Source organism: Rousettus aegyptiacus, unplaced genomic scaffold, assembly GCF_014176215.1.
Source record: "Rousettus aegyptiacus isolate mRouAeg1 unplaced genomic scaffold, mRouAeg1.p scaffold_m13_p_16, whole genome shotgun sequence".
Taxonomy (NCBI): Eukaryota; Metazoa; Chordata; class Mammalia; order Chiroptera; family Pteropodidae; genus Rousettus; species Rousettus aegyptiacus.
The window spans coordinates 37983097-38009872 of NW_023416291.1; the positions used below are offsets into that span (position 1 = coordinate 37983097).

The following is a 26776-nucleotide window of genomic DNA, read 5'->3' on the forward strand; positions in this document are numbered from 1 at the left end:
GGTTGTCTGCTTCCAAAATACAATGTTGGAACAGGCATAGGATAGACATTCTTATTCAAAAAGGGAGAAATTGGAAGGAATAGAAGGTCTTTGGTCTCAAGCAAATTCTAAATCTATCAGAGAAAATGCCACCAGATTCCAAGGCCTGGGAATAATCCTCTAGCCCTCAGCTCGTTCACACATCTGTGATTCAGTGAGGTTGCCTCGCCCACATGGGCTACGTCACTAAGTCACCGGTGGTTACAGAGCAAATCACCAGATCTTAACTTTCATCTCCAAGTTATAGAGAAGAAAGGTTCTACTATTCTTGTTCCTAGTTTAAAGGTGAGACACCTGAGGCCCAGAGAGATGCCTCCAACTGCAGAGAGCCACACAGTAAGTGGCATTGCTAAGACTCAAACCAGGTCAGTCTGTCTTTCAAGGTGTCAATCCATGACACCTTAGTGAGAGATTCTCCTGAGCCTGCCCTTTTGCCTGTGTGGCCTCAGAGGGACAAGTCTGAAAATAAATGACCTCATCTCTCCTCTGCTTGCTTACACCGGCCATGGACTTTTGTGAGTTAAAATGCAAAACATAAAATGAGGAAGATGGTGCTGGTGGCTTAGCCAGTGGAGGGCCCCCAGGGAAGGCCGGCTTTTTTTATTTTTAAGCATTAGGTAGATTGAGGCTTATAGATTGGGCCTGGGGAACCAGGCCTGTGCTGTGCAAGGGCTTCAAGTCCAGTGAACACATCGACTCTCCGAGGCCTTCAGTGAATGGGTAGAACCTGAGTGCTTCGCTCACTGCTGGTCTCTTGAGTGAATGTATGTGACGGCAGGTGACAAAACCATTTTCTAGTGTGACTCAGCTGCTCCGGGCCACGGTTTCCTCATCTGTATGACGGGAGTAGTCATGATCCCAGCCCGATGAGATTGTTCGAGAAGTTAATGAGTTGAGATAGGAGAGGTTGGCCCACACTCGGCCATTATGATACCAAGGATTTCCACACCCCCCAACTGTGGGCCAAGCCTTCTGGGAAATCTGCTTCATGAGAGAGATGCAGTGGTATGTGGAAGTTAGCAGTATGGACACCGGAGCCATGTTCTCTGGGCTCCAAGCTGGCTCTGCCACCTACTGGCCATGTGGCCTTGGGCAAGGCCCTTTCTGTCTCTGGGCCTGTTTCCTCATCTGTAAGATAGGAATTCTAGTACTAGTCACTTTTCATGGCTATTCTGAGGATTAGATGTGCTGATATGTATAAAGTCTGGCACACGGCAAGGACTCAGTAAGTATGACCTGCAGTGAGGACATACGGAGGGCACAGGTCACAGGAACGTGGGTTGCCTAAGAGAGAAGTCTTAGACAGCTGGAGAGAGGGATTGAGATTATGACAACAGAGAGCCTTTGTTTCTAAGAAACAGACTTTGCTGGGGCCAGTTCCCCGGGCTTGGGGAAGATGTGGCCCCTTACCCGAGGGTTCAGAAGGGATGTGTGAAGGCAAGCAGATCACACGTGGGGGCGAGCCCTCAGGAAGGTGGCTGGGGAGTCAGGTCTGCCAGAGCATGCGTAGGCGGGCAGGGCAGGGCCGGCAAGGACAGACGTGTGGTGAGCAGGGCCCCTGGCCTGTGAGGCACCAGACGGGCCCCAGACCCCCAGCCACCATCACCCGAGCCACGGCGCCCCATGGTCTCTGCCAGGCTGGGGGTGGGTGTGCAGATGGGAGGAGGCACGGCTTGACGGGAGGTCTGGGCCTGTGGGATTCTGGGCCTCAGTGTCCTCATTTGAGAAATGGGGACAATTCATTTATCACTTGAGAAGAAGTGATCGAGCATTTGCCATGTGCTAGGCCCTGTTCTTGGCACAGATACCACAGCTGTGAACAAGAAAGACGAAAGTAAACCCCTTGCCTCGTGGAGCCACTGTCCCACTGGGCACCGAGGTGGAAAAGGCTCAGCGAGGACCCGTAACGTTTTCCTCTCCCTCTCCAAATGCACTGAGCGCCGTTTTCCGACTCCTCTCGTGTCCGTCTGCATGATGTTAATTATCTGAGTAATCGAGGCGTCAAACTCCTGCCTCCCTCATCTCCCCAGTTCTCCACCTCCAGCCGCACTGGCCTCCTGAGACTCGGCAAGCATGTCCCCACCTCGGGGCCGTTGCGTTGGCTGTTCCATCCGCCTCAAATGCTTCGCCCAACACACTTGTAATCCTGTGAGAAATTATCTCATTCATTTACCAGCCGTGTCGCCTTGGGTGGGAGACTTAACCTCTCTGAACTTCCATTGTCTCATCTGTAAAATGATGCTAGTACTTGCCCCTCTTAGGGCTGAGGGTTAAGGGGTTTTTATAAATCAAGTACTTAAAACAGCACCTGGAAGTTTGTGTCACTGAAGTGTCTGCCGTTGTTATTTCTGTTGTTATTTTGTAATGTGTTTACCTGCCATATTGCCTGCCTCCCCTGGCTGGAAGGTTAGGAGGAGACAGACTCACTCCAGGCTTGTGAAGCCATGCGGCCGCCCCACCCCTTGTCTGCTGTAGCCACTCCTGGAACCACTGTGTGCCCAGTACTTTCTGGGAGCTAATGGGGGACTTGTAGGCAGGTCTGGAAGGTTCGGGTTGAGTGGGTGCAGGCTCTGGCAGAAAGTTTTTTCCTCCTCTAATTTCTGGCCCTGAGGAAACAGCCCTCCTGCCATGAGAAGGTGCTGAAACCCCAGAGGGTGGGTGGTTTCACTCACATGTGGGACGCAGTCTCTCCATGTCCGAGTGGGACGCGTGAATGACGATGTCTTGGGCAGGACCCAGACGTGTTCTCTCTGCGATTCTCAACTCTGGGTTCTTTTTCATTGGCCTTCCTTCCACAGAGACAACCAGGGCTCTGGGGTCCCTGTGTCGGGCCCCAACCTGTCGACCACCCGGCCGATCCAGCAAGATCTGGGCCGCCAAGACCCACCGCTGGCTGAGGACATCGACAACATGAAGAACAACAAGCTGGCCACTGCGGAGTCGGCCAGTCCTCACGACAGCCTCGGCCACTCCGGCCTGCCCCAGAGCCCAGCCAAGATGGGGAACAGCACCCACCCCGGCTCCACGCCGGCCCCACCTGCCACGGCCACCAATCCCCAGAACACCGCCAGCCGCCGCGTGCCCAACAACCCGGGGAACCCGTCCAACCCCGGCCCCCCGAAGACCCCCGAGAACAGCCTTATCGTCACCAACCCCAGCAGTACCCAGACCAACTCAGCTAAGACTGCCAGGAAACCCGACCACACCACGGTGGACATCCCCCCAGCCTGCCCAGCCCCCCTCAACCACACCGTTGTCCAAGGTGAGACCCCACCCACGCACGTCGCCGAGTGGGGACCCGGCGTGCCTGGCCTCGAGCCCCAGAGGCCCAGCTGGGTAACCTAGACAGTGACCCCATCTCCCTGGCCTCCATTTCTTACTCTGAAAAATGGATATGAATGTCATCCCTGCCCCACAGGGCTGCTGGGAGCATTGTGTGAGACGAGGTGCGTGCAGTGGCCGGCCCACACACGCATGTGCTCAGGAGGGCTAGCTGTGCTTCCTGCACCCCACGTTCCCACGGGGCAGCCAGCAAGCCACCACGTCTGGGGAGCAGTGGATTCTTCAGAGGGAAATTGGGGGGATTCAGATGATTCTTTAAGCCAGCACTTTCTAAAAGAAATGTGACTCAGGTCACACATGTAATTTGCAACTTTCTAGTAGCCATATTAAAAGACAGAAAGACAAAAAGAAAGGGAAAAGGGAGGGGAGGAAGGAAAGGAGGGAGGGAGGGAGGGAGGGAGGGAGGGAGGGAAGGAAGGAAGGAAGGAAGGAAGGAAGGAAGGAAGGAAATAAAAATAGGTGAAATGAACTTTAATAATAAATTACATTTAACCCAAAATGTTATTTTTGTCCAAGATGGTGCCATTTCACCATGTAATCAATATCGTAACATTTGTTAACAAGCCGTTTGGCATTCTTTTTCTCCCACTCAGTCGTCGATGTCTGTGTGTGTTCTGCATTTAGAGCGAGCTCATCCCCATAGGGACGAGCCCCGGTTGAGTGTTGCACAGCGAAGGCCTAGGCCCCTAAGGGATTGGCAGTTCCAACCCCCCACCCCAGACCCCCCACTGAAGATTAGGACCAAAGCAGCTCAGAATTTAGGGATGGCCCAGTGAGTTTGCTGTTTCCTAAGATGATAGCAGTAGCCCGATTCCTCCAGGGTCAATTCTGTCCAAGAGTTTCCTGAGTTTGCTCCATAAATGCTCGCCACAGCCCTACGAGGCGGATCTTATTGTTGTGCCCATTTTACAGATGGAAAAACTGAGGCTCAGAGAGTCTCGGCCTGCCCGTGGACATGTAGCCAGCCCGGGCTGCAGAATCAGTGCTCAGGAGGGTGGTGGCCCCTCGCCCTGGCCAGGAGAGAGATGTTAATTGGGTGAACCCTGCGGTTCGCCAGGAGGTGCGCTCAGTATCCCCACCTGTAAAGTGAGACTGTTGGGACTCACCCTGCCTGCCTCCAAGCAACAGTACGAAGGTCATCACGACTTGGGGGCAAGTCTGTGTTAACGTCCTGTGAGGGTCCCACGCGACTCAAGGCTGTAGAGTGGTTGAGAGCAAGGCACTCTGGGGCCAGGTTGCCCGGCTTCAAACCCCAGCTCTGCCACATTCCAGCCGTGTGACCTTAGGCAAGTCACTTCACCTCTCTGTGTCTCAGTTTTCACATATGTAAAATGGGGATCATAAAGTACCAATGTCATAGGGTCATGTGAGGATTAAATGGCATAACATGGTGCCCGGCACACAGTACACACTTTTTCAGTGTTAGCTGCTTGTTGCCTGCTCTGGGGAGCAGACAGGAGCCCAGAGGCTTGTGGGAAATCGTGGCGGGAGCCCTGTGTTGGTTCTTGTCCCAACAGTGAACAAAAACGCCAACCCAGACCCACTGCCAAAAAAGGAGGAAAAGAAGAAGGAGGAGGAGGAAGACGACCCCGGGGAAGACGGCCCCAAGCCCATGCCCCCCTACAGTTCCATGTTTATCCTCTCCACGACCAACCCGTGAGTATGACCTGCAGCTGGGGCAGTGCAGTCGGGCCAGAGAACAGACGCAGACCCAGGGCGATGGGGGAGAGTGGCCCCCAAGGCCTCCCTTAGTCCACAGGGGACCTTTGAACCAATTTTAAAATGAAGCCCTTAAGTCACATGAGATAGAAATTTGTCATAAAGTACTGAATTTGTTGGAGAAGAGCCCTTCCTGCCAACGGCAAGAAAATCATTGTCATGAATATCCGAGTCTACACCTGTCTGCGGAGTGAGAAGCACACCTTAGAAACAGCTGCCCGTGCGGCGTGCGTGGCAGCCCTGGTCCCTGAGCTTTGCCTCTAAGGGTTCAGGTACTGGGCAGATGGCCTCCGAGTCCTGTGGCCCTCTCTCAGGCATCCTCGAGGAGGATGGATTATTTAAGAGAGCAATTTATCACATGTATGTCAGCATTATTTTATATTTTTCCAAATGGTGTTTCTTAAAACTCTGGTCCTTCAAAATGCTTCTCGACCACGGGGAACCGTGTGAGTGAGCTGGAGAGTAACCGCATTGTCGTTTGCCTCCCAGGGACTTATCCTGTGTGTTCACTGTTTTATTCAGCTGATAGTATCTATTTTACTAGAGAGGCACTTACATGGCTCTTACTCTGTGTCAGGCACAGTTCTGAGTGCTTTACAAATTTTTTAAAATATTCATAATAATCCTATGAGATTGGTACTGTGCTTATCCCCACTTGACAATTGAAGAAACTGAGGCCCAGAGAGGTGAAATCACCTGCACAAAGACACACAGCAAGAGAATGGGGGAGCCCAGAGGCAGACTGACTCCAGCGTCCCCCTTCTTAACCACTCTGGCCTGCTGCTGTCCTTACACCCTCATGACATCTTTCTTATTATTATACACTTAAAAGCTTAAGTACTTAAGTATTATTTCACTAGCATATTAAAGGTTCTGATAAGGCCTACAATTCATAGTTCAAGTAACAAATATTTTGGGACCCCTCCCACGTACCAGGCACATTCTAACACTCTGGTGAGTCATGCCCCATGCGGCCGTTTCACGATGAGAGCACTGAGGCACAATGGGGATCAGTAACTTGCCTAAGATCACTCGACTAATTTAAAAAAATGATAGATCTTCTTTCCCAGTTTTCTTTGACCATAGAACATTTTATGCCTGAAAAACTTTTCCTCTCCTACAGAATCAAGGACAATATTTCTTCAATCCAGTCTGGAACTCAGATGTTCCAAGAGGGTATTAGGGAATGATAAGAACTTATAAACAGGGTGTGTGGATATCTTTCCTAGCTAAGGGTTCCCATGCTTCCTGGCTTTCCAGGACCCAGAGAGAGCCCCCAGATGTAGGAGCTTGATAGTTTATCAGGTGTGGGACTTTGGGAGTGAGAGATCTCAGGTAGTGGTAGGAGGTCAAGGACATGACAGAAGGAAAGGACTTGCGAGCCCGTGGTCTGAGTGGACCTCTGCACGTCCAACAGCCTTCGCCGCCTGTGCCATTACATCCTGAACCTGCGCTACTTTGAGATGTGCATCCTCATGGTCATCGCCATGAGCAGCATCGCCCTGGCAGCCGAGGACCCCGTGCAGCCCAATGCACCCCGGAACAACGTGAGTCCTACCCGCCGTCTCCTTCCTGGCCCAGGTCCTCTGTCTCAGGCCACTTCCTCCTGCATCCAGAAGCTCCTAGCTAGTGTGGAAGGGAGGCTCCAGTTCTCCGGGGATGCTCTGGAGAGCGGGATGTTTCTTGAGGAGGCCGTGGCCCTGTGCACCTGGTGGGGCTTCAGGAGCCCAGCGTGGCTGGAGCTGGAAACTGCTGGAGTCACTGGTGGCAGGAGCGAGGCTGGGGGGGTGGGGGCTGCATTTTCTCTGCGCGGAATGTGGGGGACACTCAGGCAGGGGGTGTGCCGCAGGCAGTCCCTAGGCAGCCAGGTCGCACCAAGCAGATTCTTCCATTTTAACACGAAGCTTTGAAAAAAAGGATTATTTGGATTCAGAAACACAGCCTACATTTTTAGCTTTTTGAAGAGCTATACAGCTCACCCTTTGGGGGTCCAGGGTCAGCAGACAGCCCCTATTAATTGAGCACTTGCTGAGTTCCAGGTGCCTCCTCGTGGCATTTGGCAGGCAAGCCCTCCCATGTGTCCCCATGACAGATGGGGAAACTGAGAATCAGGGAGGTTAAGTTGACTGGTCCAGGGTCACACAGCAGATTTCCAATTCGACTTCCCCGAGAGATCCCGCTGCTTCCCTCGACCATCTCCACTTATGTGCCTCGCCCCCCCCCCCTTGAAACTCACGAAGCAGGAACAAATCGAGAGGGGAAAGTGAGGCACCGACAGGCCAGAGCATGGCAGAGGCCGGGCTGGCAGTGGGGCCTCCTTCCCCAACTCCTGTCCCCTTCACCCCCTGCCAGTGCCAGGGGTACATTTCCCACTAGGAGCGAGGCCTTGCCACCCTCGATAAGTAGGTTAGGAGCCTGGCAAGGCTGGAGGGCCACGTAAACCAAGACCGCCTCCGGCAGCTTACCTTGCATTTTCTTTTCCTTCTCAGGCCGTGCAGGCCCCCTGGGGGCCCGACCTCAGGTTGGAAGGGGTGCAAGAGGAGCAAAATGGAAGGAAATAATTAGATCACGGCTCCTGGAGAAAACTAGCTCCGGGGCAGGGCTGAGGCTGTGCTCTGTTCCCCTGGGGCCCTCAGGAACCCGGGCCCAGGGAAGTGACATTTTCAGAGGGCTCAGCACAGCCCCTGCCTGCTCCAGGAGACAGGAGGAGGCTCTGTCTCTGGCAGGAAGGGGTTGGGCATGGGAGCTCAGGGAACCCTGCAGCTCCTGATGCTGTAGGATACCCAGGCAGGGCTCAGACCAGCCCCCCATGGGGCATTTTGCAAAGCTCTCTGCTTCATCTCCAAGTTCAAACTTCTCCCCTCAAAGCCCTCCTCTCATCAGAAACACAATGGCCCTGTCCTGCCAGCTGATGCCCAGGGACCCCTCCCCGAGTTCTTTCTATTAGCACAACTAAACATGCTTCATAAAAGTGCCTATAACATGTATGATCCATCCGTCAAGGATTTTAAAGTGCACACCCATATATAACCACCTCCCCAGGCCGAAATCAGGCCAGAACCGCCCCCGGCCACTGGCACCATCTCGATCACCCTTCTTCCTTCTGGAGGCAGGTTCAAAATTGAGACGACATCTGGCTACATGTTAGATTGTTGCGAGTTGGGGTGGGTGAGGGCGCCACTGGCATCTAGTAGGCGGAGGCCCTGAACACGGCTCATGGCCTTACATGCCCAGGGCAGCCCTCCGCAGCGAGGGACCCGACCCTTAAAGTCAACAGTGCCGAGCTTGAAAAACCCTACCCTACAGGTGACAACAACCCTGCTTCTGGAAGGAGCACATCTTAGCGTCTCTGGTTTCCCCGCCTGCACATGCATCCTCAAAACACGAGAGTGTGTGGTGGCCCATTTCTAACACTGAACAGATGCAATCATGCTGTGCCTCGTTTCTGTCACCCAGCATTGTGTCCGCTGTGGACGAGCATGTATGGTTGTGGGTCGTGGCAGCCACACTTTTTTATCATTGAATATTCCGCCATGCGACATGATGTGTTATCCATCTTCCTGTTGATGGGCATTCGGGGGCTCTCCACCTTTGAATGCTGTCACCGCAACCCCCACTCCCACCTGTCCCAGGGCACCTGAGCATGGCTCTCCAGGGCGTAAAACCAGAAATGCAGTTCTTTAATCACAGAATTTCTACCAGTCGGACTCAGTAGATGAGGCCAGATGCTCACAAGACGACGCAGCGACAGTTGCAATGCCCGTGTGGGGACCTCGCCCTGCCCCACAGCCTCTTCAGCACTTGGCGCTTCTTCATTTGACCGACCTGGTGGGCCTGGAGTGAAACCTCCTGGGGACTTCGATTAGCATTTCCCTGGGATGTACGATACTGAGAACTTTTTGGATTAGAGCGACCCACAGAAAATTGCCATTTATATAGGTCTAAAGGATCACCACCATTAGATATGGTTGAATCTGATTTATTAGGCTTTTGATTTCCTCTTGCTCAACTTCTTTGGCTCTCCAGAATTTGATTCACCTGACCCCCGGCCTGCCCTTCCCTCACACCTTTCTTCCTTCTTCTCTTCCTTCCATTCATTGCTTTATTTAATAGTTATGTAAAGAGCAACTACTATGTGCCAGACACTGAACTAAGCATCAAGGATTGATGGGGTATGAGATGATTTCTGCCTTCACAGAGCTCAGAGGACCAGGCCTGTGGCCATTCTGTGCCTTCACCCAGCACACCTAAGTGGCCTCCCTCCACCATCCCCTCTGCCTACCCAGATCCTTCTAGCCCCTTGTGACCACCGCCCCACTCCAGGAAGTCAGCCCCTGGCCACAGTGGTCCATGATGGCCCTTCAAGTGCCACACATAACCGGAATGCGAGCTGTGGCCACACAGGTGATAGAGGCCGACTCCTGCAGGACCCAGTACAGTTTCAGCTATTATGAATGCACTTAGCAAACACTTATTGAGCACCTTCTGTATGCCTGGCCCTGCATTATGAACTGGAAGCTGCCACAGGGACAGGCAGCATTGACCCCTGCCCTCAAGAGTCTGACATTTGGGTAGGGAAGATGGACAGTGAGATTATTAATAACTGTAATGGGGTTTGTGTGGTAAGTGTGTTGGGGTGACTAGGTGAGGAAGATCACAAGTGCCAGGAAGTAGCATTAAACAGGCAGTCAGGGGGGGCCTCACTGAGAAAGTGGTATTTGAACCAAGCCATAAAGGAGGAAAGGGAAGAGCATTCCAGGCAGAGGGAACAGCGTATGCAAAGGCCCTGAGGTGAGGACATTCAGGGTAGCAGGAGAGAGCTAGAGAGAGCTAGAGGGAGACTGGGAGGAGGTAAGGGCAGGGAGCTGGCCAGCAGATGATGCAGGACCTTAGGGAGGACTTTGGTTTCTACCTGGAGCGGGGTGGGAGCCACAGTGGGCCTAACTCCGGTGCTCACTGGCGCCCTCTGGTGGTGGTGCTCGGTAACTATCAGCCCTTGTTTCAACGCGAATCTGATGGAGTCTCTATCCCGGTTTATCACATCCCCGGCACTGTGCCAGCACAGTCACATCCTCACACCAGTGTCACACCACAGATGTGCTATGGTGTGGCCTGGGGAAGAGATAGGCTGCAGGACACTGTTCATCCAGACAGAAACCACCCGGCCTTGGCAAATAAAAAAGATACCCTTCCTGTTGATAAGCAAACCAGCCTAACAGAATGATTTTGTTAGGACTTTGCTGCCATCTGCTGGACAGTTCCATTCACAACATACAAATTACACTGAGACGGGAGGGGCCCTTGTGCAGTACACTTCCTGCCCCAACCGTACACGGCAACCGTGTGCTTCTTCTGGGTGGAGACTCTGCTCTTTGGGGACTTTGCTGGACGTCGCACACCCCAGTGGGCCATCGCTAGGTTCACAGGGGTTCTGCTGGAGCAAGCCAATGACCCACTGCCCCCTTGCTTTTATCTGCAGGTCCTACGATATTTTGACTACGTTTTCACAGGTGTTTTTACCTTTGAGATGGTAATTAAGGTGAGTGCCAGCACTCCCAGGGATTCTGGCACCCTGGCACGAGAGGCTAGCCCCAGGGATTAGAAATGCTTGGTGTATCTGAAGAGCAGCGAGGAGGCCAGTGTGATCAGAAGGACTGAGCGAGGGGAGTGGAGAAAGCCAGGGCAGGGAGGTGACAGGGAGGTCATGCAGGCGTTTGGCAGCCTCAGGAAGGACTTTGGCTTTTACCCCAGGTGATGTGGGGGCTATAGAGGGTTCAGAGCAGAGGAGCAAGTGACTGAGCTCAGGTGCTCACAGGTGCCCGCTGGCCCAGGCAGGTGATGATGGGGGTGATTCCAGGGTGGTGGCGGAGAAGGTGGCATGAAGCGGGCAGATTCTTGGAAGGCATGAAAGGCAGAACGAAGAGGAATTGCCAGTGGATCCAGTGTGAGGTGTAAGACAAAGAGGAGTCAGGGGGGACCCCAAGACTTAGGCCTAAAAACCAGCAGGTCGTGAGGTAGAAAGGGGCCACCTGTCTTTGGATGGGTGCTCCTCACTCCTCCCTGGGTCCCCTGCAGGATGAGGTATCCCGTTAACGACCACGCCCCCTCCGACTGTCCCTCCCCCGGAGACTGGAAGGTGGGGATGAGGTTGCCGAGCACAGTCTCTTCTCTCCTCACAGATGATTGACCTGGGGCTCGTCCTACACCAGGGTGCCTACTTCCGTGATCTCTGGAACATTCTCGACTTCATAGTGGTCAGTGGGGCCTTGGTAGCCTTTGCCTTCACGTAAGTCTCTTCTCAAGTCCTCCATCTGCGCCTTCGGCCCCCTTCACCAGCCTGGGGCCACCCGTTGGATCAGGGGACATGTTCTCAGAGTGTAGAGATGGGGAGCGTGGGCCCTGGGGGAGCGGGAGGCCTCGCATGCCACCAGGAAGAGCTTTGATTGGCTTTTGCATGACATCCACCATGGAGGAAGAAGGAGAAGGACCCCGCCTTCTGCCTCCTCACGGCCGCTCACGGCCCCTCGCTCTGCCGCTTGCCGTAGCGTCGCCCTGCCGGGACATCTCATCTTCCTTCTGCTCCGTAAACTCCACCCAGACCACTGTCTCTTTGGGGAGCCCCTAAAAAGACAATCAGGAAACGAATGTGCACGAGAATGCAGCCCCCGCCCCGTGCCTGAAGGCCCTGTAGCTGTAGACACGGTGACTCCCTCGTGTGTCTTTCGCTTCTCCTGGTAATCCTAGGACACGTGGCCCTGATGGAAAGCCAGGCACTGTCAGGCCACTCCAGGGCGGCTCCCAAGGGCTGAGCAGCCATCAGCTCGTGGGGCCCTGGCGGCAGACCTAGCAGTACATTGCTCAGGTTGTCAGCATTTGGGTCAGAAAGGAAGGAGCCTTATCGGCCCCTGACCCAGAAACAGACCTTCTTGGGGACCCTGTCAGTGCCAGTTGCAGTGGCTCATCCCCAGAAAGGACAGTCTCAGAGGGACTCCGTGCACCTCACCCCCAGAGTGAAAAGTCAGGGGCTTCCTCCGTGCCCCTGCCTCCCAGCTCCCTTCTCAGCAGATCCTCAGGGGTCCTTGAGTCCCCGCACCCCTGCCCCAGACAGCGGGGGCTTGGTTTGTCGTGACGGCCAGAGTGATGGCTCATGTCCAATTTAAGGACTAAATCTCAGGTTCTTCCTGGGGACACAGGAAGATCAGGTCGTGTTCAAAGAGTGAGAAACCTCCGGAGTTTGGGGCGAGCCCTGAGGGTCCGGGAGCTGGTCGTGTTTCTGGCTGTGGCCAGACTTCGCCGCCCCCTCCCTTTTTTTTATTTTCTGCTTTCTCCCCCTCTTTCTGTTTCTCCTCCCTTTTTCTCTGCACTCTCTCCTTCTCTCTTTCTTCCTCTCTCCCTCTCTCCTCCTCTTCCTTCCTCTTAAGTAATTGAGCATTTGAGTATTAGAGCCATAGAAGAGATTATGAAAAAATATCAAGGAGTTCGGCTGTATTTAAGGTGTTCTGTAGGCGAAAGTAATAACAACAATAAAATAAACTAAGTAAAATGCACATCAAATGGGGGGAGTTACCACAAATAGGACAAGGAGTCGATGGCTTTGTATATAATAAGAAACTACAAATCAGTAAGAAACACTAACGCTAAATAGATAAATGGGCAAAGGATTTAAACAAATGTCACAGAATGCTGACAACTAATAAAAATGAGGGGGGAAATTCCAACTTCTTTGGAATTTGAAGAGAGATACCATACAAACCAGGTACAAGTTGTTTCCCATCAAGTCAGCACTGGTTTCCTCAAAGAAAGATTTTTAAAAGGGACGCGCGGCAGGCGGAGGGGAGAACGGAACGGGCGCGGCCCGCCCTCCTCCCCCAGCGTCCGCTATCGGAGCGTCTTGTGAGGCCCCGAGAAAGTTTGAATTCTGAGAAATCTCTCTCCCCCCCTTCTTTTCTCTCTGGCTCCCTGTCTTGCTCGTTCTTTTTCTCCGTTTCTCTCCCGCCCTCGCTCTCTCTTCCTGTGTGTTTCTCCTGTCTCCTTTTCACTCCTCTTTTTCTCCGATCCTTCCATTTTCTGTCTTTCCTTTCTGTTTCTTGCTTTATCTCTCTCACTGTGTCTCTCTCGCTCCCTTTTTCTCACTTCCTCCCCCTCTCTCCCCCTTGCTTTCTATTCCTTTCTGTTTATCACTTTCTATTTCTGTTCTCCTTTGCCCATTCCGCCCCACCCTGGTGCGTGTGTTCGGTTCTCTCTCCGTTTCTCTGTCTCTGTCTCTGTCTCTTTCCGTCCCCACCCCCTCTTTCTTTCTTTCTCTCCCTCCCCCACCCCCGGCCCACATCTTTTGGTGATCTGAGCCTGACCATCTGCCTAACCCGAGTGTGGCCTGGACAAGGCAGACACTCCGCCATCTGCTCTGGCACCAGGAGACCTCGGTCTGACCAGGGGGTCATCTTCGTGGCAAGGGAGGGCCAGCTCAGGCAGGCACCCCTCACTCCCTCAAGCCCTCCAGGATGACGGCTTCCCCACAGCTCCCATGTCCGCCAGGTTCAGTGGGGGGCAGCAAAGGGGACCCTGTCGATCACATCCATTTATCCACACACAACCCCATTTGCCGTTTGTGCCCTGGGTGGTGGGTTTCGCCTTCTGCAGCCACCACTGGGTAATGCACAGTACAAGTGGCGTCTGATCAACTCACCCTTGGCACTTCCTCCCAGACCTCTGTCGAAGTTGACATGCTTCAGCTCCGAGGAGTGGGCCCCACTGCTGCCCTGTCCCACCTCCAACCTCCAGTTTGGCCCTCACAATCTGGGGGAGGAATGGGAGGAGTGACCCTCCAAAAACCTGGGAACAAGCTTTTGCCATGACGGCTGTAGTTGGCAAATATGCTGTTTCTGGGCTCCCTGGAGCCATAATTAGGCTCTACTTTAAGCAAACTTAATCTACAGAAACAAAATTATTGTTCCACTGAAAATCAATCAGCAGAATGATTCTTTGTGTTGCAAAAGAATCTGCCACAGGGAGCAGATTTTTTTTTAATTTTCAAGTTTTCTTTTTCAATACAAAATTAAACAAAGGCTTTCAAAACAAGCCTGCCACTCACAGAAATTTGGCGACCTACTTGTAGAGTCAACCTTTTAAACTAGTTTCATGAAGTTGCTGCAGGCGTACAGGCAACCAGCCCACGACCTTGAAAAATCCTTAGACTTTTTCTTTTTTAATTCCTATGCAAGGAAAGAGTCTGGCCAGTTTTAAGGCCATCCTATGAGCCTCAGTGGGCTCATAGATCTCACAGGAACTGGGATGTACAAGATTTTGCCAATGAATCCTGACAAGTGCCAGGGACTTTCATGGGTTTTGGAAAAGCCGACGACCCCAGAAGCACCCTTGCGTGATGGATGTGGGGCGAGAGAGGTAGGCCCAGAGACGCTGCCCATGACGCCCTCCTCACCTCACTGCCAAGAATCCCTCTGGTGCTGCCAGTCTTGTGAGCTGTGACTCCTCCTCCAGGTCCGGGCTGCAGGCCTGGTGCAGCTGGCCGGGCACCTTGATCAAGCTGCTCCTGCAGACCCACTGGGCCAAACTGCCAGAAAGCTAGAAAAGTTTCCCTTGGCCTGCTACTTTTCACCCCAGAAAAACTTGAGAATCCTCCCCCGGGCTACAGGTTTCTGGCCTCTTGCCCAAGAAGGCCTGTCCCCTGGGGCTCTCCTTACTGTCCTCTTTGTTATTTACCAGCTGGGTGTCACTTTGGCACCAGTGGGGTGCGCTCTGAGGATCCCGGTCTGAATGCCCCACCCCAGAACCCTTTGCTTCTGCCCTTTCTGGTCTTCTAACTCACTTTATCTGTCCCACGGGCCCATCCCACAGACAAGGCTGAGAGCCCTGACGAGTGTCAGGGTAACGTAATTGTTTTAGGAAAAAAAAGGTTCCCACAAGTCTGTCTGGTTTCTCTCTCGGTGAGCCAGTCCCTTAGCCTCTGTGCCTCAGTTCCCCCCAAAAATCGAGACCCTCGACTTGGTAATAATGACACTAATAGCCTCCATTTATGTAATCTTCTCTGCAGCGCCATGTGGGAAGTTCTTAGTGTTCCCATTTTGTAGATGAGGAAACTGAGGCCCAGAGGCAAATGTGTCCAGCAAGATGACTGAGGGGTTCTGCTGCCAGATTCAGGGTTGCTTCCTACCTCCTGGGCCCGATCGTGAAGGCCTTCAGAAGTTGGCTGCAAGAGATTCGGCGGCCCAGCCCACCTGGCTTCCCAAAGGCCCAGGCAAGGCCTGGAAATCCAGGGGAAGAGGGCATGAGGCTGGCCCCTGCCCTTGCCCTGTTGAAAGAAGTCTTGCTGTTTCGGCCTTTTGGGCTGGAAGCAAGGATTCCTTCGGTGCTGTGATTGTGGCCCCGTCTTGGATACGAACCAGCAATCCCTGTGGTCCCCCAAGGGATGCGTCAAAGCTCTGCCGACGGTTCCCACCCCTGCTGCACCTGCCCATATATCTGTGCGTGTGTGTCCTGCTCCATTCACTGACCGTGTGCCCTCTCTGTGTGACCACCATTAACATACCGTCTCATGAGCCATCACACATGATGTCACGCTCTGTGCCCATGCATCGGGGCGGCCAAATGACATTTCTCAGCAGCTGGCGGATCGTGATCCTGCCCTCACTGCCAAGAGTGCGTCTGGCGCTGCCCCTCCTCCCTCGAGGCAGGCCGGCACAGCTGGCGGGGTGCGTGCCCCGGACCGAGCTGCCAGGACGCCAGAGAAGGAGCCCTCGGGCTGCCACTGTTTTTATCCCCATCCTCGAAACAGCCCCTGCCCCTGAAGGCATTATTTTTCTTGCCTGTGACGGAACGGAAAGATTAGAACGCAAGATACGTGAACCTGGGTTTAAATCTCAGCTGCCGCTTCCCTCCTGGGTGGCCTGGGGCAAGTCAGTTTCCCTCCCTGGGCTTCAGCTTCCTCATCTGGAAAATGGGCATAATGGTGTCACCTTCCCACAGATAGGCACAGAGACATTCGGAAGAGTTACACATTACACCTAACGTCAGCAGGTTAGTCCAAAATCATTCAGTGATTCCTTGACAGTCCGTAGAGGAGAAGACACACGATACTGTGTGCGCTGTAATCCCTAGGTACTTTCAAGCTTCAAGAACGACTGAGCTAAAGGAAAAAGGGGAGGGGGAGTGAAGCCGCAGCGGGAGCGGTTGTAGGCATTTAAGCCATTCTGTATCTTTGAAGATAGCCCTAACTTCAAAAGGAGTGATGGGCGGAACATTCCACAGGGGAGCTGCGTGGCGGAGGGTTGCCCCAGTCTGCCGGCGGTCAAGTTCTCTGACCTGAGTCCCGGGCGTGGGTGGAGGGCTGCAAGGAGACCAAGCCTGCCGAGCTGTGCAGGGGGCCGTCACCAGATGCTGAGAGCTTGCTCCGGGCCCATGTTTCCTCGGGGGACTCTTGAGCGTTGCTCCTTTCTTTCACCCCAGGTCGGGACTCCTTGCCAACCCCTCATTCATAGCTTAGGGCATAAAGCCAAGGCCATAGCTACTGCTCTTTGACATCAGAGTCCCAGAGCCCTGTTTTACGGATGAGGAGGATCATTAGGGGCAGACCAGGATTCAAACCCAGGCTTCCTAGCTCCAAAGCTCTTAACATCCAAGACATTTACAATCTTCTGGCACCAGAACTTCTGGAGAAAAGTGGTTTCTCCAGCTCTTGGCAGTGACCTTCAGTGGCAAGTTCGCCTTTAGTAATTGATGTCCTTCTGGCTGTCCTGCTACTTGGAAATTTGGCTTCCTGGGTGCTGTCGTGCAGTGCCAGGGGCCTGCCAAGAGCAGGAGACTGAGTGGGGGACGTCCAGACAGAAGGATGGACCTCAGCCAGAGCCATGAGCCTGAGGCTGACCCTCCTGGTGCCCAGGCAAGGCGGGGGGTGCTCAGGTGTGCGTGCGTGTACGTGTGTGTTCTGTGTTCTCTCTTCTGAGGCCGCTTACGATCTGTCTCTCCTCCGACGCCACATCTCCAGGAGCAGTACACGGTAAAGTCTCTCTCGCTCACTTGCGCGCTCTCTCGCTCTCTCGCTCTCTCTCTCTCTCTCTCTCTCTCTCTCTCTCTCTCTCTCTCTCTCTCGTCTGTCTCATTCTCTGTGCCCTGGTGCAGCCTCGTTGGTTCTGGGCCTGTTTCTGTGGCCTTGTGTCCTTGCTACCGTCCTGTTGCTTGCAGTGACCAGAGTCCCCCTCAGCCTGCTCTCCACTGTGACCACCATTAGCCCAGTTCTTGGCAAAGAACAGAAATGAGGAGCGAGGCCTCCCCAGAGTCCGGTTCCAATATGGCAGTTGCCCCGGGGAGTAGTTACCAGGGGAACAAGTGTCCACCTCCCAGATGGGAGAAGAGTGAACAACAGTCCAAACACCGGGACTCGGGCTCTGAGAGAAGAACGTACTCTCCACCCCACCCCCACCCACCCCGAGGAGTGTCTACACTCCCTGAAAAGTGGTTCCAAAATCTGGCTGTTTTCTAGAAGAGCACTTTGGTCAAGCTAGTCCTGCGTGCCCTGGGCAACGCTTCCCTGGATGCCTCGGCAGGCAGGATTGTTTCTCAGCCTCTCCAGGGAGAGACCCCGCACTGGCCAGTGGAGTCATTTCCGGATGAGGGCATGCCTCAGGAAGTGCATTCCCAAATGTCAGCCATTCAGCACATCAGGATTTTTGCTGGTCCCACATGTAACCTAGATGTCCACCTGCTTGATATTTTTTTCTCCAGCACATAGTCTGAACTTTATTTTAGTTTTGCTAAGAAACTTTATATCATGCCCTTACAACCAGTATTGTTAACCTCAGACAGAATTGCAACTGCAAAAACAATTCTAACTGCAATGAAACAGTTGCACTGTAAGTTGCTCCATTCAAGCTGGGTTCTTTGTTTAAAAAGAAGTAAGTGAGCGTTGGGGAGGTATTAGGACCTACGAGCACAAACGGGAGACTTCCTGTCTAACCGAAGCAGAAGGCCAGAAAGGTACTTGAAGAAGGAATAACTTTCCCTGTGCGATCCAGTTATTTAATTGTGTCCCTATTCTACGTAAAATGATCTCACTGACTCTCTAGATGTGTGTCTCATGCTTTGGGAACACAGCCTTGAGATAATAATGATGACTTTGGTTTAAAAGAGAAAACAAATGTTCAGGTTACTGAATCCTGGAGCGTAACTGTGCCTGGCAGACCAACGTCCAATTCTCATCTTTATTCCCTGAAAAATACCAAAAAAGCAAAAGGTGTAAAGAATGATGTTTTTGCACCTGGGTACCCAGACATAGGGGTCTCTGGGAAAGCTAGATCCAAGACCCAGGAGGTAATTATAGGGGGATGGTTGCTAGGAGGCCCTCCCCAAAACAAAAAACCTGATCTGGGCTTATTTATGTGTGTCCTAAGACCACATGCCAGGTATATGATGGGTGCTGGGACAAGAAGCAAGATTAAAGGAGAAACGAACACACAAGAATAAAGCCCAGGGTAAGCCTTTGAGTCTTTTGCCTAAAGCTAGAAGCAAAGACAGAAAGGAAGATGACTCTGAAACAGCACGAAGGTCCGGCAGAACCCAGAGGCAGTCGGCGGAGGCTGTTGGGTGAAGAGGCATTTATGCTGACTTTCAGGGCTGCGTAGTGCAGGGAGGGTGTTGCTAGCAGTGGGGACAGCATGTACTAAAGCAGGCAGAGGCCGAGAGTGTGGCTGGGCCTTGGGGTGTGTAGCAGCTGATGGGAAGGCAAAGGTTAAGATAACTGGGCTAAGTTTAGAAAAGGCTTCAATGCCATGCTAGAAGTTTGCACTTTCAGGAACCCAGGTACTCCAGAGGATTCCGAGCAGGAAAAAGACGTGGTCATTGGCTTTGGCCACTGGGTGCAGAACAGGTGGAAGGAGTGAGAGACAGGGGCGGGGGCAAAGTTGGGAGCTGGGCACTGGGGGTCCGACCTGAGATGGTAGCCAGGCACGGATGGTGGAGATGTTTAGGAGGGCGGCCCTCTGGGGATGGGGATGAAGGGCAGGCAGTTGACCATACTGTTGGGCTTCTGCCTCTAGTGACTGGTTGGGTGGTGAGTACCATCCATCACAAGCCTTTGGTGGCCTCACCTGATGCCCTCCTCTTGGGGAGCCTGAATCCTGGTTGGTTAAGGGCGTCATGGTGTCCCCAGGGTCTATACTGCGCAGACTCACACTCAGTGGACCCTGGACTGAGACTCCGTGCAGCTGCCTGACACAGATGGGCACAGGCCCCCGGAAGGACAAGGCAATGGTTCAACATCAGCACCCGATGTTTCGGTTCTTTGGGGAAGGGGTCTTGGTTTAAGAGCCGCCTTAAGTAGCACTTGAATCCTGTTGGAAGGGCAACAAAAATCTTATTTTCTAAGAACCCACCAAGACCACCTCTAAAGAGAGTGCCGAGAGCGGCCAGCTCCCCTGCGCTGAGTCTGAGGGCCACTCGAGGCAGCTGCTCAGGCCCAGCCAGGTGGCGGAGGGACCTCACAAACCCTGAGACCAGAACTGCAAACGGCCATCTGCTCACTGGCTCCCGAGCCCACACGTAGGCAGGAACTGGGCCACTCTTCCCCAGCACGGGCAGGGCTGTGCCAGGCTCACCCCAGACTCCTAGGCTTGGGAGGGTGGCGTCACGTGGCGCTGTGGGCTACCCTCCACCCAGCCTTACCTCTGCTTCCTCTCTCCCCTTCTCCCCACCCTGACACCCCTCCATAGTGGCAACAGCAAAGGAAAGGACATCAACACGATTAAATCCCTCCGAGTCCTCCGGGTGCTACGACCTCTTAAAACCATCAAGCGGTTGCCAAAGCTCAAGGTGAGATTGGGGCATGTGGGAGGCCTGTCAGGGTTGCCGTGTACAGTTGAGCAGGTTGCACACTGCTCAAAGATACTACCCTGAAGGGGGCGCTGATAACATGGTAGCGGTTGATGTGGATATATTTATTACTACAACTTTCCAGTAGATGGCAGTAAAGTGAATCGATCTAACAAAATCTATATATTCCACTTTTCCATTAGATGAAACGTCTATCTCAAGGCCAGAATCCCTTTTCCTAATTCACAGGAAGGCATCACAGGGATAAATGAAGGCGTGACCCAGATCTGGGAAGTAGGAGGCTAGGTTTCGGGTCCCACATAACCTTTGACTTTCCACCTACCTGTTCTAAGCCCCAATATCTCCTGTTCTAAAATATCATGAACCAGCATTTCCCAAAAGATTATCATTCTTTAAAAAAAAAGAAGAAGAAAGGAAGAAATGAAATGAACCTAGTCATTCAGGCACATCTTTTCAATTTATGCCCCGCCCAAGGGGCACCTGCATTATCTTTTACTTAATGTTTCTTTAAATCAAATCACTTTATTTATTTTTTTACTTAAGTGGATTTAGTTTAAAAGGAAATGCTCTGTCTAGTTTCAGAACCAATTGCTAACAGAAGATAAAACTAAATACCCATTCAAAAAAATAAGATAATATTATTCAAATTTAGCCAAATACAATCAGTTGTCTGACAGAGGCTTTGAGCATGGATGCTACTCTTTCTTGGTTAAAAGGGAAAGTATCTATGTCAGGTGTTGACACAGCAGCAGCCAAGGAAGACTTTCTCCTTAGCTCAAAAGGATTGAAAGAGGAGCAGGAATAACCTGGTGACCGTATGATTCAGTTCAGTGATGCCTAGTATTGGGCTCCTGTAGGACCTAAAAGTATGTCTGCTATCTGCAGGGGTGCCCTCTCCCTCCCATGATTCCATGATCTTGGAAGTACTGATACAAATTCCAAGACGCTGGTCAATGTTTAAAAACAAACAAACAAAAAACATGGCTGCCCTTTGAATGTGAAAGCTGCTTGCATTGAAATACGTGGAATTCCAGCAATATTCAGTTCAAGGTTCTGCACCATTTTCTGGGCCCCAGCCGCCTTTGAAAGCCCCGTGAAAGCAATGCACTCTGTGCCCCTGGGAAAAGCTGACCTGTAGGTCCAGCAGGTGCCATGATCCTTGATGCTGGCTTATGGTTAGGACCCACTGTGATTAGAAGCAGAACGGGGTGTGGGCCGTTACCCACTGGGACCCCTGCCTTCCCTGTGGGGTGATGGAAGAAGTCCTTCTTACCCAGAGCAGAATCTCCTGGGCACGTTAAAGTCCTCTCTCAAGTCCAGAGCGCCCCCTAACGCTCAGTGGACAAAAGGAAGGAGACCAGAGCTCCAGACGATGGGGAAAGGAATTAATAGGAAATGCCCTCTGTTGAGGACTGTCCCTCTCACGCTGACCTTGGAGAGGCTCAGAGAAGTGGTTCCACTTCCCAGCGGTTTAATTGGGCGTTTTAGGTGCCTAGAAACTCGGGATTAGGTCCAGTCCCAATACGTACTTCCGTATGGCCTCAACTTGGCCCACGTCTCTGTCTGCATCGTGGAAATAGTGACGATATTTTGGTGTTATGGGCTGCTGGAGGCGAAGACCAGGCAGGTTCCCAGCCCTTCATGCCCTCTCTTGACCCTGCCCACTAGGCGGTGTTTGATTGTGTGGTGAATTCTCTCAAGAACGTCTTCAACATCCTCATTGTCTACATGCTGTTCATGTTCATCTTTGCTGTGGTGGCCGTGCAGCTCTTCAAGGGGAAGTTCTTCCACTGCACTGATGAATCTAAGGAGTTTGAGAAGGACTGTCGGTGGGTCTCCACTCTCCTAGGCAATCCCACTGGGGCTAGTGACGGTGGGGGCGGGGGCAGGGGTGGTAGAGACATCAGTCTCCTGGGCTTAGAAACTGCAGTGTGGGGCATGGGGAATGGCCCCATAGCAACCAGCTTGGATCTGGAGTAGAAGAAAAGACAGTTTTGTAATTTAAGTCTCTGCCCGTCACTTTGGGATGAGCCATAAACTAGTTGCTTAACTTTTCAGCCACCAGCTTTGCCAAGTGGGGGATATTAAGATACGTACACAATCCTTTATTTGAAACCTTTACAGGTGGATGTGTTTCAAAATCAGAATAAGTATCAAGAGACTCACATCCAATTGGGTCAAGTGTTGTTGCCAAACAAATTAGATCAGAGTTTGGAAAACTTTATTGAGGGCCAGATAGTAAATATTTGGGGCTGTTTGGGTCATACAGTCTCTGTTTGACTTCTCAGCACTGCCTTTGTTCTTGAAAAGCAGCCAGAGACAATGGGTAAATGGCTGTGTTCTGATAAAACCTTATTTCTGCAAAGTAAAATTTGAATTTCTCATCATTTTTGTCATGAATGATGTGTTTACAACTATTTAAAATCGTAAACACACACACACATTCCCAGCTTGTGGGCCATATAAATACCAGTCCAGACTTGGTCCAAGGGCCATAACTTGCCCACCCCTGAGTTAGGAGAAGAGTGTTGGAAAAAGGGTTGTAGACATGGAGGCCCCCCCTCTTTGGGTCAGCCTCATGGTGGAAAGCTCTGAACTCAGCTCAGGAAAGTGCTGAGCCTTTAACTTAACCAAGTGCTTGGTTAATGTTGCTGTTGTTGCTGGTGCGGCAGACGGCAGCCTGTTGTCATTTCGGTGGTTCTCCCCTAGAATTGGAAGGATCCCGGGCATTTAGGTAGGAGTCTGGAGCTCAGCCTTGATCCTGCCCTGAAAAGGAGTAGCCATGTCCCCGACTGGCCTGATGAACCCAGAAACGTGCCTCTCTCTCTCCCGGCTCTTCACCTCAGCTCAAGACTAGACATTTCTGAGCTGGAGGAGCGTGCTAGCCTCCGAGTCGGCTCTCCCAGTCTTTGCAGGGTCATGGCACACATCCTCCAGGGAGGAATAGGGGGTGTCGTTGCTTCCCGGCCGCAGGAGAAGCAGTGGGCTGGTGGCCCCCCACCTTCCTCCTCCTCCCATCTCCAGTGGCCAAAGACAAGTATCCAAAGCCCTCTTCCTCTTCTTACTAATGATTCCCATTTTCTGTGGCAGTGGCAAGTACCTCCTCTATGAGAAGAACGAGGTGAAGGCACGGGACCGAGAGTGGAGGAAGTATGAGTTCCATTATGACAACGTGCTGTGGGCTCTGCTGACCCTCTTCACTGTGTCCACGGGAGAAGGCTGGCCGCAGTAAGTGGCCTGACCAGGGAGCCCCACAGAGGAGCCCCGGGGCCCCAGGAGGTGGATGAGCAACGGGTCTGAGCCCAGTGCAGAGACAGATCTGGGAGGGAGCAGTTTGCTCCCCACTTCCCGAGGTGGGGACCCTTCTAGATGCCCCAGGGGCTGTCACCAGAACAGCAATCTCCACACGTGGTTGGGCTCACAGGGCAGAAATCCGGCCCTCACTTGGTTCACCAAGCCTGGAGTGTACAGGGCTGCATCCTCCAGGACCTTCCAGAATGGGCACTATTTCTCATTTACAGAAAGGCTGCATACAGGCGTCATGACCTCTTAACCCTTTCTGTGCTGGTGAATGCAAACTCCAGACAAGGGTGGGAACGTGTCATTGTCCAAGTCTGTTTGACCATGGGACCATTCTCTCTCAGATGGGCCAGGGCTGGGGTGAGGTGGGTGAGGCTGAACTGATCAAGTATGGGATTGAACCCTGTCTTTGTTTAAAATTTTGATTTTTTTTTATCATGAGCCTTTGGGCACTCATTTTGATTTATCAAAATATTACAGTACAATACTATTTATCTTGGTTATCAAGGATGTTGGTGCCCCCTTAATTTGTGCCCAAAGCAAGTGCCTTACTCTGCTCACCCTAGTCCAGGTTTTTCTCCCAGAGATCTTGAAAATGCCAGGTTGAAGGCAACGTGTGCCCTTGGCATCCTCACCTCCTTCTCTCAGCAGACGCACCAACCCACACCTCTCTGCTCATGCACACACAGTACCCATACACATGGGGCCAGTGCTAGCCCAGAAGGCACTTTTGAGTGCATTTTTTAAAACTACTCCTTCCTCAACAGACTTCACTTCCATCTGTCAGAAAATCATTACACTGTACTTAATGATTTTGCTCTAATAAGGCACTTTATGGCCACCCGCCAAAAATTTGTCATCATGAATACACAAATCTATCATGTGTATGGTATGAATGGCACCGCTTAGACACAGAGCTCTTGAGCGGTGTGTGACCTGTGCAACCGTCCGGAGCAGCTGAGCACATACATGCTCTCACGTCATCCCCACCGCTCCTCAGCGGCCACCACCCCACTCCTCACACACACGCACCTGCCTCCATGACCCACTACTCACTCCCATCCCTTAGCACAAACCTGGTTTCAAATCCCAACGAGGCCATGTCTAAGTGGGTGGTCTTTGGCTATTTAAATTGCCAAATCTCATTTAAATGGCGGGATCTCATTTTCCTTATGTGAAAGATGTAGCCAGTAAGAAACTCCCTGAAAGGGTTGCTGGGAAAATAAATGAAACATCGAACCTCTTTTCTGGCATGTTACAGGCTCTTGATATGTGGCAGTAACTGTAACTGATACTGTTTTCAGCACTCCCCACAGACAAAGGCGGTGGGAAGCCTTACGGCTTCATAAAGTAACCACGGTAACTGGAGTCAGAAAACAGTGATTACTTTCCCTTCATATACATTTCCTCTTAATATTGCCCTCCCCGTCTATTCCCTTGTTCTGCTTGCTCCCTCTCCCTGCCCTGGTCCTCATAGGGTCCTCAAGCACTCCGTAGATGCCACCTTCGAGAATCAGGGTCCCAGCCCCGGGTACCGCATGGAGATGTCCATCTTCTACGTCGTCTACTTTGTCGTGTTCCCCTTCTTCTTCGTCAATATCTTTGTGGCCTTGATCATCATCACCTTCCAGGAGCAGGGGGACAAGATGATGGAGGAATACAGCCTGGAGAAAAATGAGGTGCCACTTTCTGGTCACATCCCCCGACACACAGAGAAACCAGCTTCCGGGGACAGGTGGGGAGGGAACAGCAGGGAATCCAGTCTTCAGGGTGGCCTTTCATGTAGTTTCCAGAGGAAAATCCATCAGACGGTCCATCGGCTTAGGCTACCTTAGGCTACAGCAACAAACAGCCCCAGGAACTCAATGCCACATTGCCACAAAGGGGGTGATTTCTTGCTCACGCTGCATACCCAAGGTGGCTCTGCTCTATGTCATCGTTATCTTGGTTTCCTCTGAGACACTTAAGATGAAAAAGAGAGTATGTATGGCACACCATGGTTCCAACTCTTAAGGCTTGTACCCGGAAGTGACACAAGTCACCTTTGCTCACATCTCATTAGCCAGAGTGAGTCATACACATCCACGTGTGATGTCAGTGAGGTAGGGAATTATAACATTCCCCCAGGCAGGGTGGTGAATATTTATGAATGAAAATGCACTAGAGCATATAGACATGGTCCTTTGTCCTTCTAACATCATCCAGGCTATGTGAAGGACCTAGAATGTATCCTTCCTCTATTCCGTTGGCCGCTTAGATGTCATAACCATGATTCCTTCCTCTCTCTCTCCCTCCAAGAGAAGGAAAAAGAGAAGCAGCAAAGTGTTTGGTAGGAAAGAATGATAGGCTTCAAAGTCAAATGTTGGTTTAAATTCGGGTTTGGCCCACTTGGCAGCTGTGCCACCTCTGGCAAGTGCCTTAACCTCTCTGAGCCTCTCTGAGCCTCTCTTTCCCCCATCTGTAAAGTAGGGCTATTGATAGTACCCATTTCCCATGTTTGCTAAGGGGATTCCATGAGATAGTGGGGGACCTGCCAGTGCAAATTCGGCTGACAGCAACTTCTCAAGGAGCCATAGCTGTCGGGAGAAGAAAGCTGTCATGGTGAGGAGCTTGTGGGGAATCCAGGAATCCTGGCTGGGGGCAGGCAAGGCAGAAATGCAGGCACATGCCCAAGAGCCATGCCACGTGAGATGGAGGGCGCTCAGTGTCCAGCGCCATCCGCCTCCGGCCTGCACACCACTGGCCTGTCTCCCACAGAGGGCCTGCATCGACTTCGCCATCAGCGCCAAACCTCTGACCCGACACATGCCCCAGAACAAGCAGAGCTTCCAGTACCGCATGTGGCAGTTTGTGGTGTCTCCGCCTTTCGAGTACACCATCATGGCCATGATCGCCCTCAACACCATTGTGCTCATGATGAAGGTAAGCCCCCCGGCCCCGCTTAAACTCCCGCCGCATCCCTCCCCCTCACACCCACCCTCCCCCAGCTAAATGGAACCATTTGCTGCGAGTCTCCCAGACAAACCGCACTGCATCACGACCCAGTCCTTGCTCCAGCTGTTCCCGCCACATGACATACAATTCCCACCACTCCATCTGGCCAGCTCCTTCCAGTGGCACCTGCATAGCCCTTCCTCCAGGAAGCCTTCCCTGATCTTTCCCAAGACTGCACCAGGTCCTCATTTTTGCAAACATCCCACAGTTGTCTCCCAGTTGCCCGACAATCTCCCACCAGCCCGTGAGCTCTGAGGGCCCAGACAAGTCTCAGTCACACCTGAATTCCTAGGGTTCAGTGAGGGCCCGACTCAGAGGGACAAGAGGCCCTCGATAAACACTTGACGAATGAAATGAGTAAGGAGGGGCAGATAAGGACCTTCTGCCCACAGGGCCATGTTGCCTCTTCAGGCTGATGAGTCGGAACTTTTCACCCTGTGCTTTGGAGACCAAAGGCTTGGATTCAAACCCAGCTCTGTTTTTTAACTCATTCTGAATCCCCTCACAGTAACCCGTGACTTCTCAGGGTCTCAGTCTTCTT

General features: G+C 52.3%; 1 protein-coding gene across 20 annotated transcripts in view; it reads left to right on the forward strand.

Annotated features, from left to right (window-relative positions):
- The window catches only part of CACNA1A (calcium voltage-gated channel subunit alpha1 A), a 279186-nt gene that overhangs the window by 215396 nt on the left and 37014 nt on the right, over positions 1-26776 (forward strand). For 15 of the 20 annotated variants that reach the window (XM_016162054.2, XM_016162052.2, XM_016162063.2 and 12 more), the window contains 11 exons: positions 2838-3301; positions 4899-5037; positions 6518-6647; positions 10580-10639; positions 11280-11386; positions 17102-17113; positions 19821-19920; positions 21610-21770; positions 23032-23169; positions 24719-24920; positions 25999-26163. In XM_016162054.2, coding sequence (XP_016017540.1) covers positions 2838-3301; positions 4899-5037; positions 6518-6647; positions 10580-10639; positions 11280-11386; positions 17102-17113; positions 19821-19920; positions 21610-21770; positions 23032-23169; positions 24719-24920; positions 25999-26163 — 1678 coding nt within the window. The remainder of the gene's footprint in view (positions 1-2837; positions 3302-4898; positions 5038-6517; positions 6648-10579; positions 10640-11279; positions 11387-17101; positions 17114-19820; positions 19921-21609; positions 21771-23031; positions 23170-24718; positions 24921-25998; positions 26164-26776) is intronic. The other 5 variants (XM_016162059.2, XM_016162060.2, XM_016162066.2 and 2 more) reach the window with 1 other exon arrangement.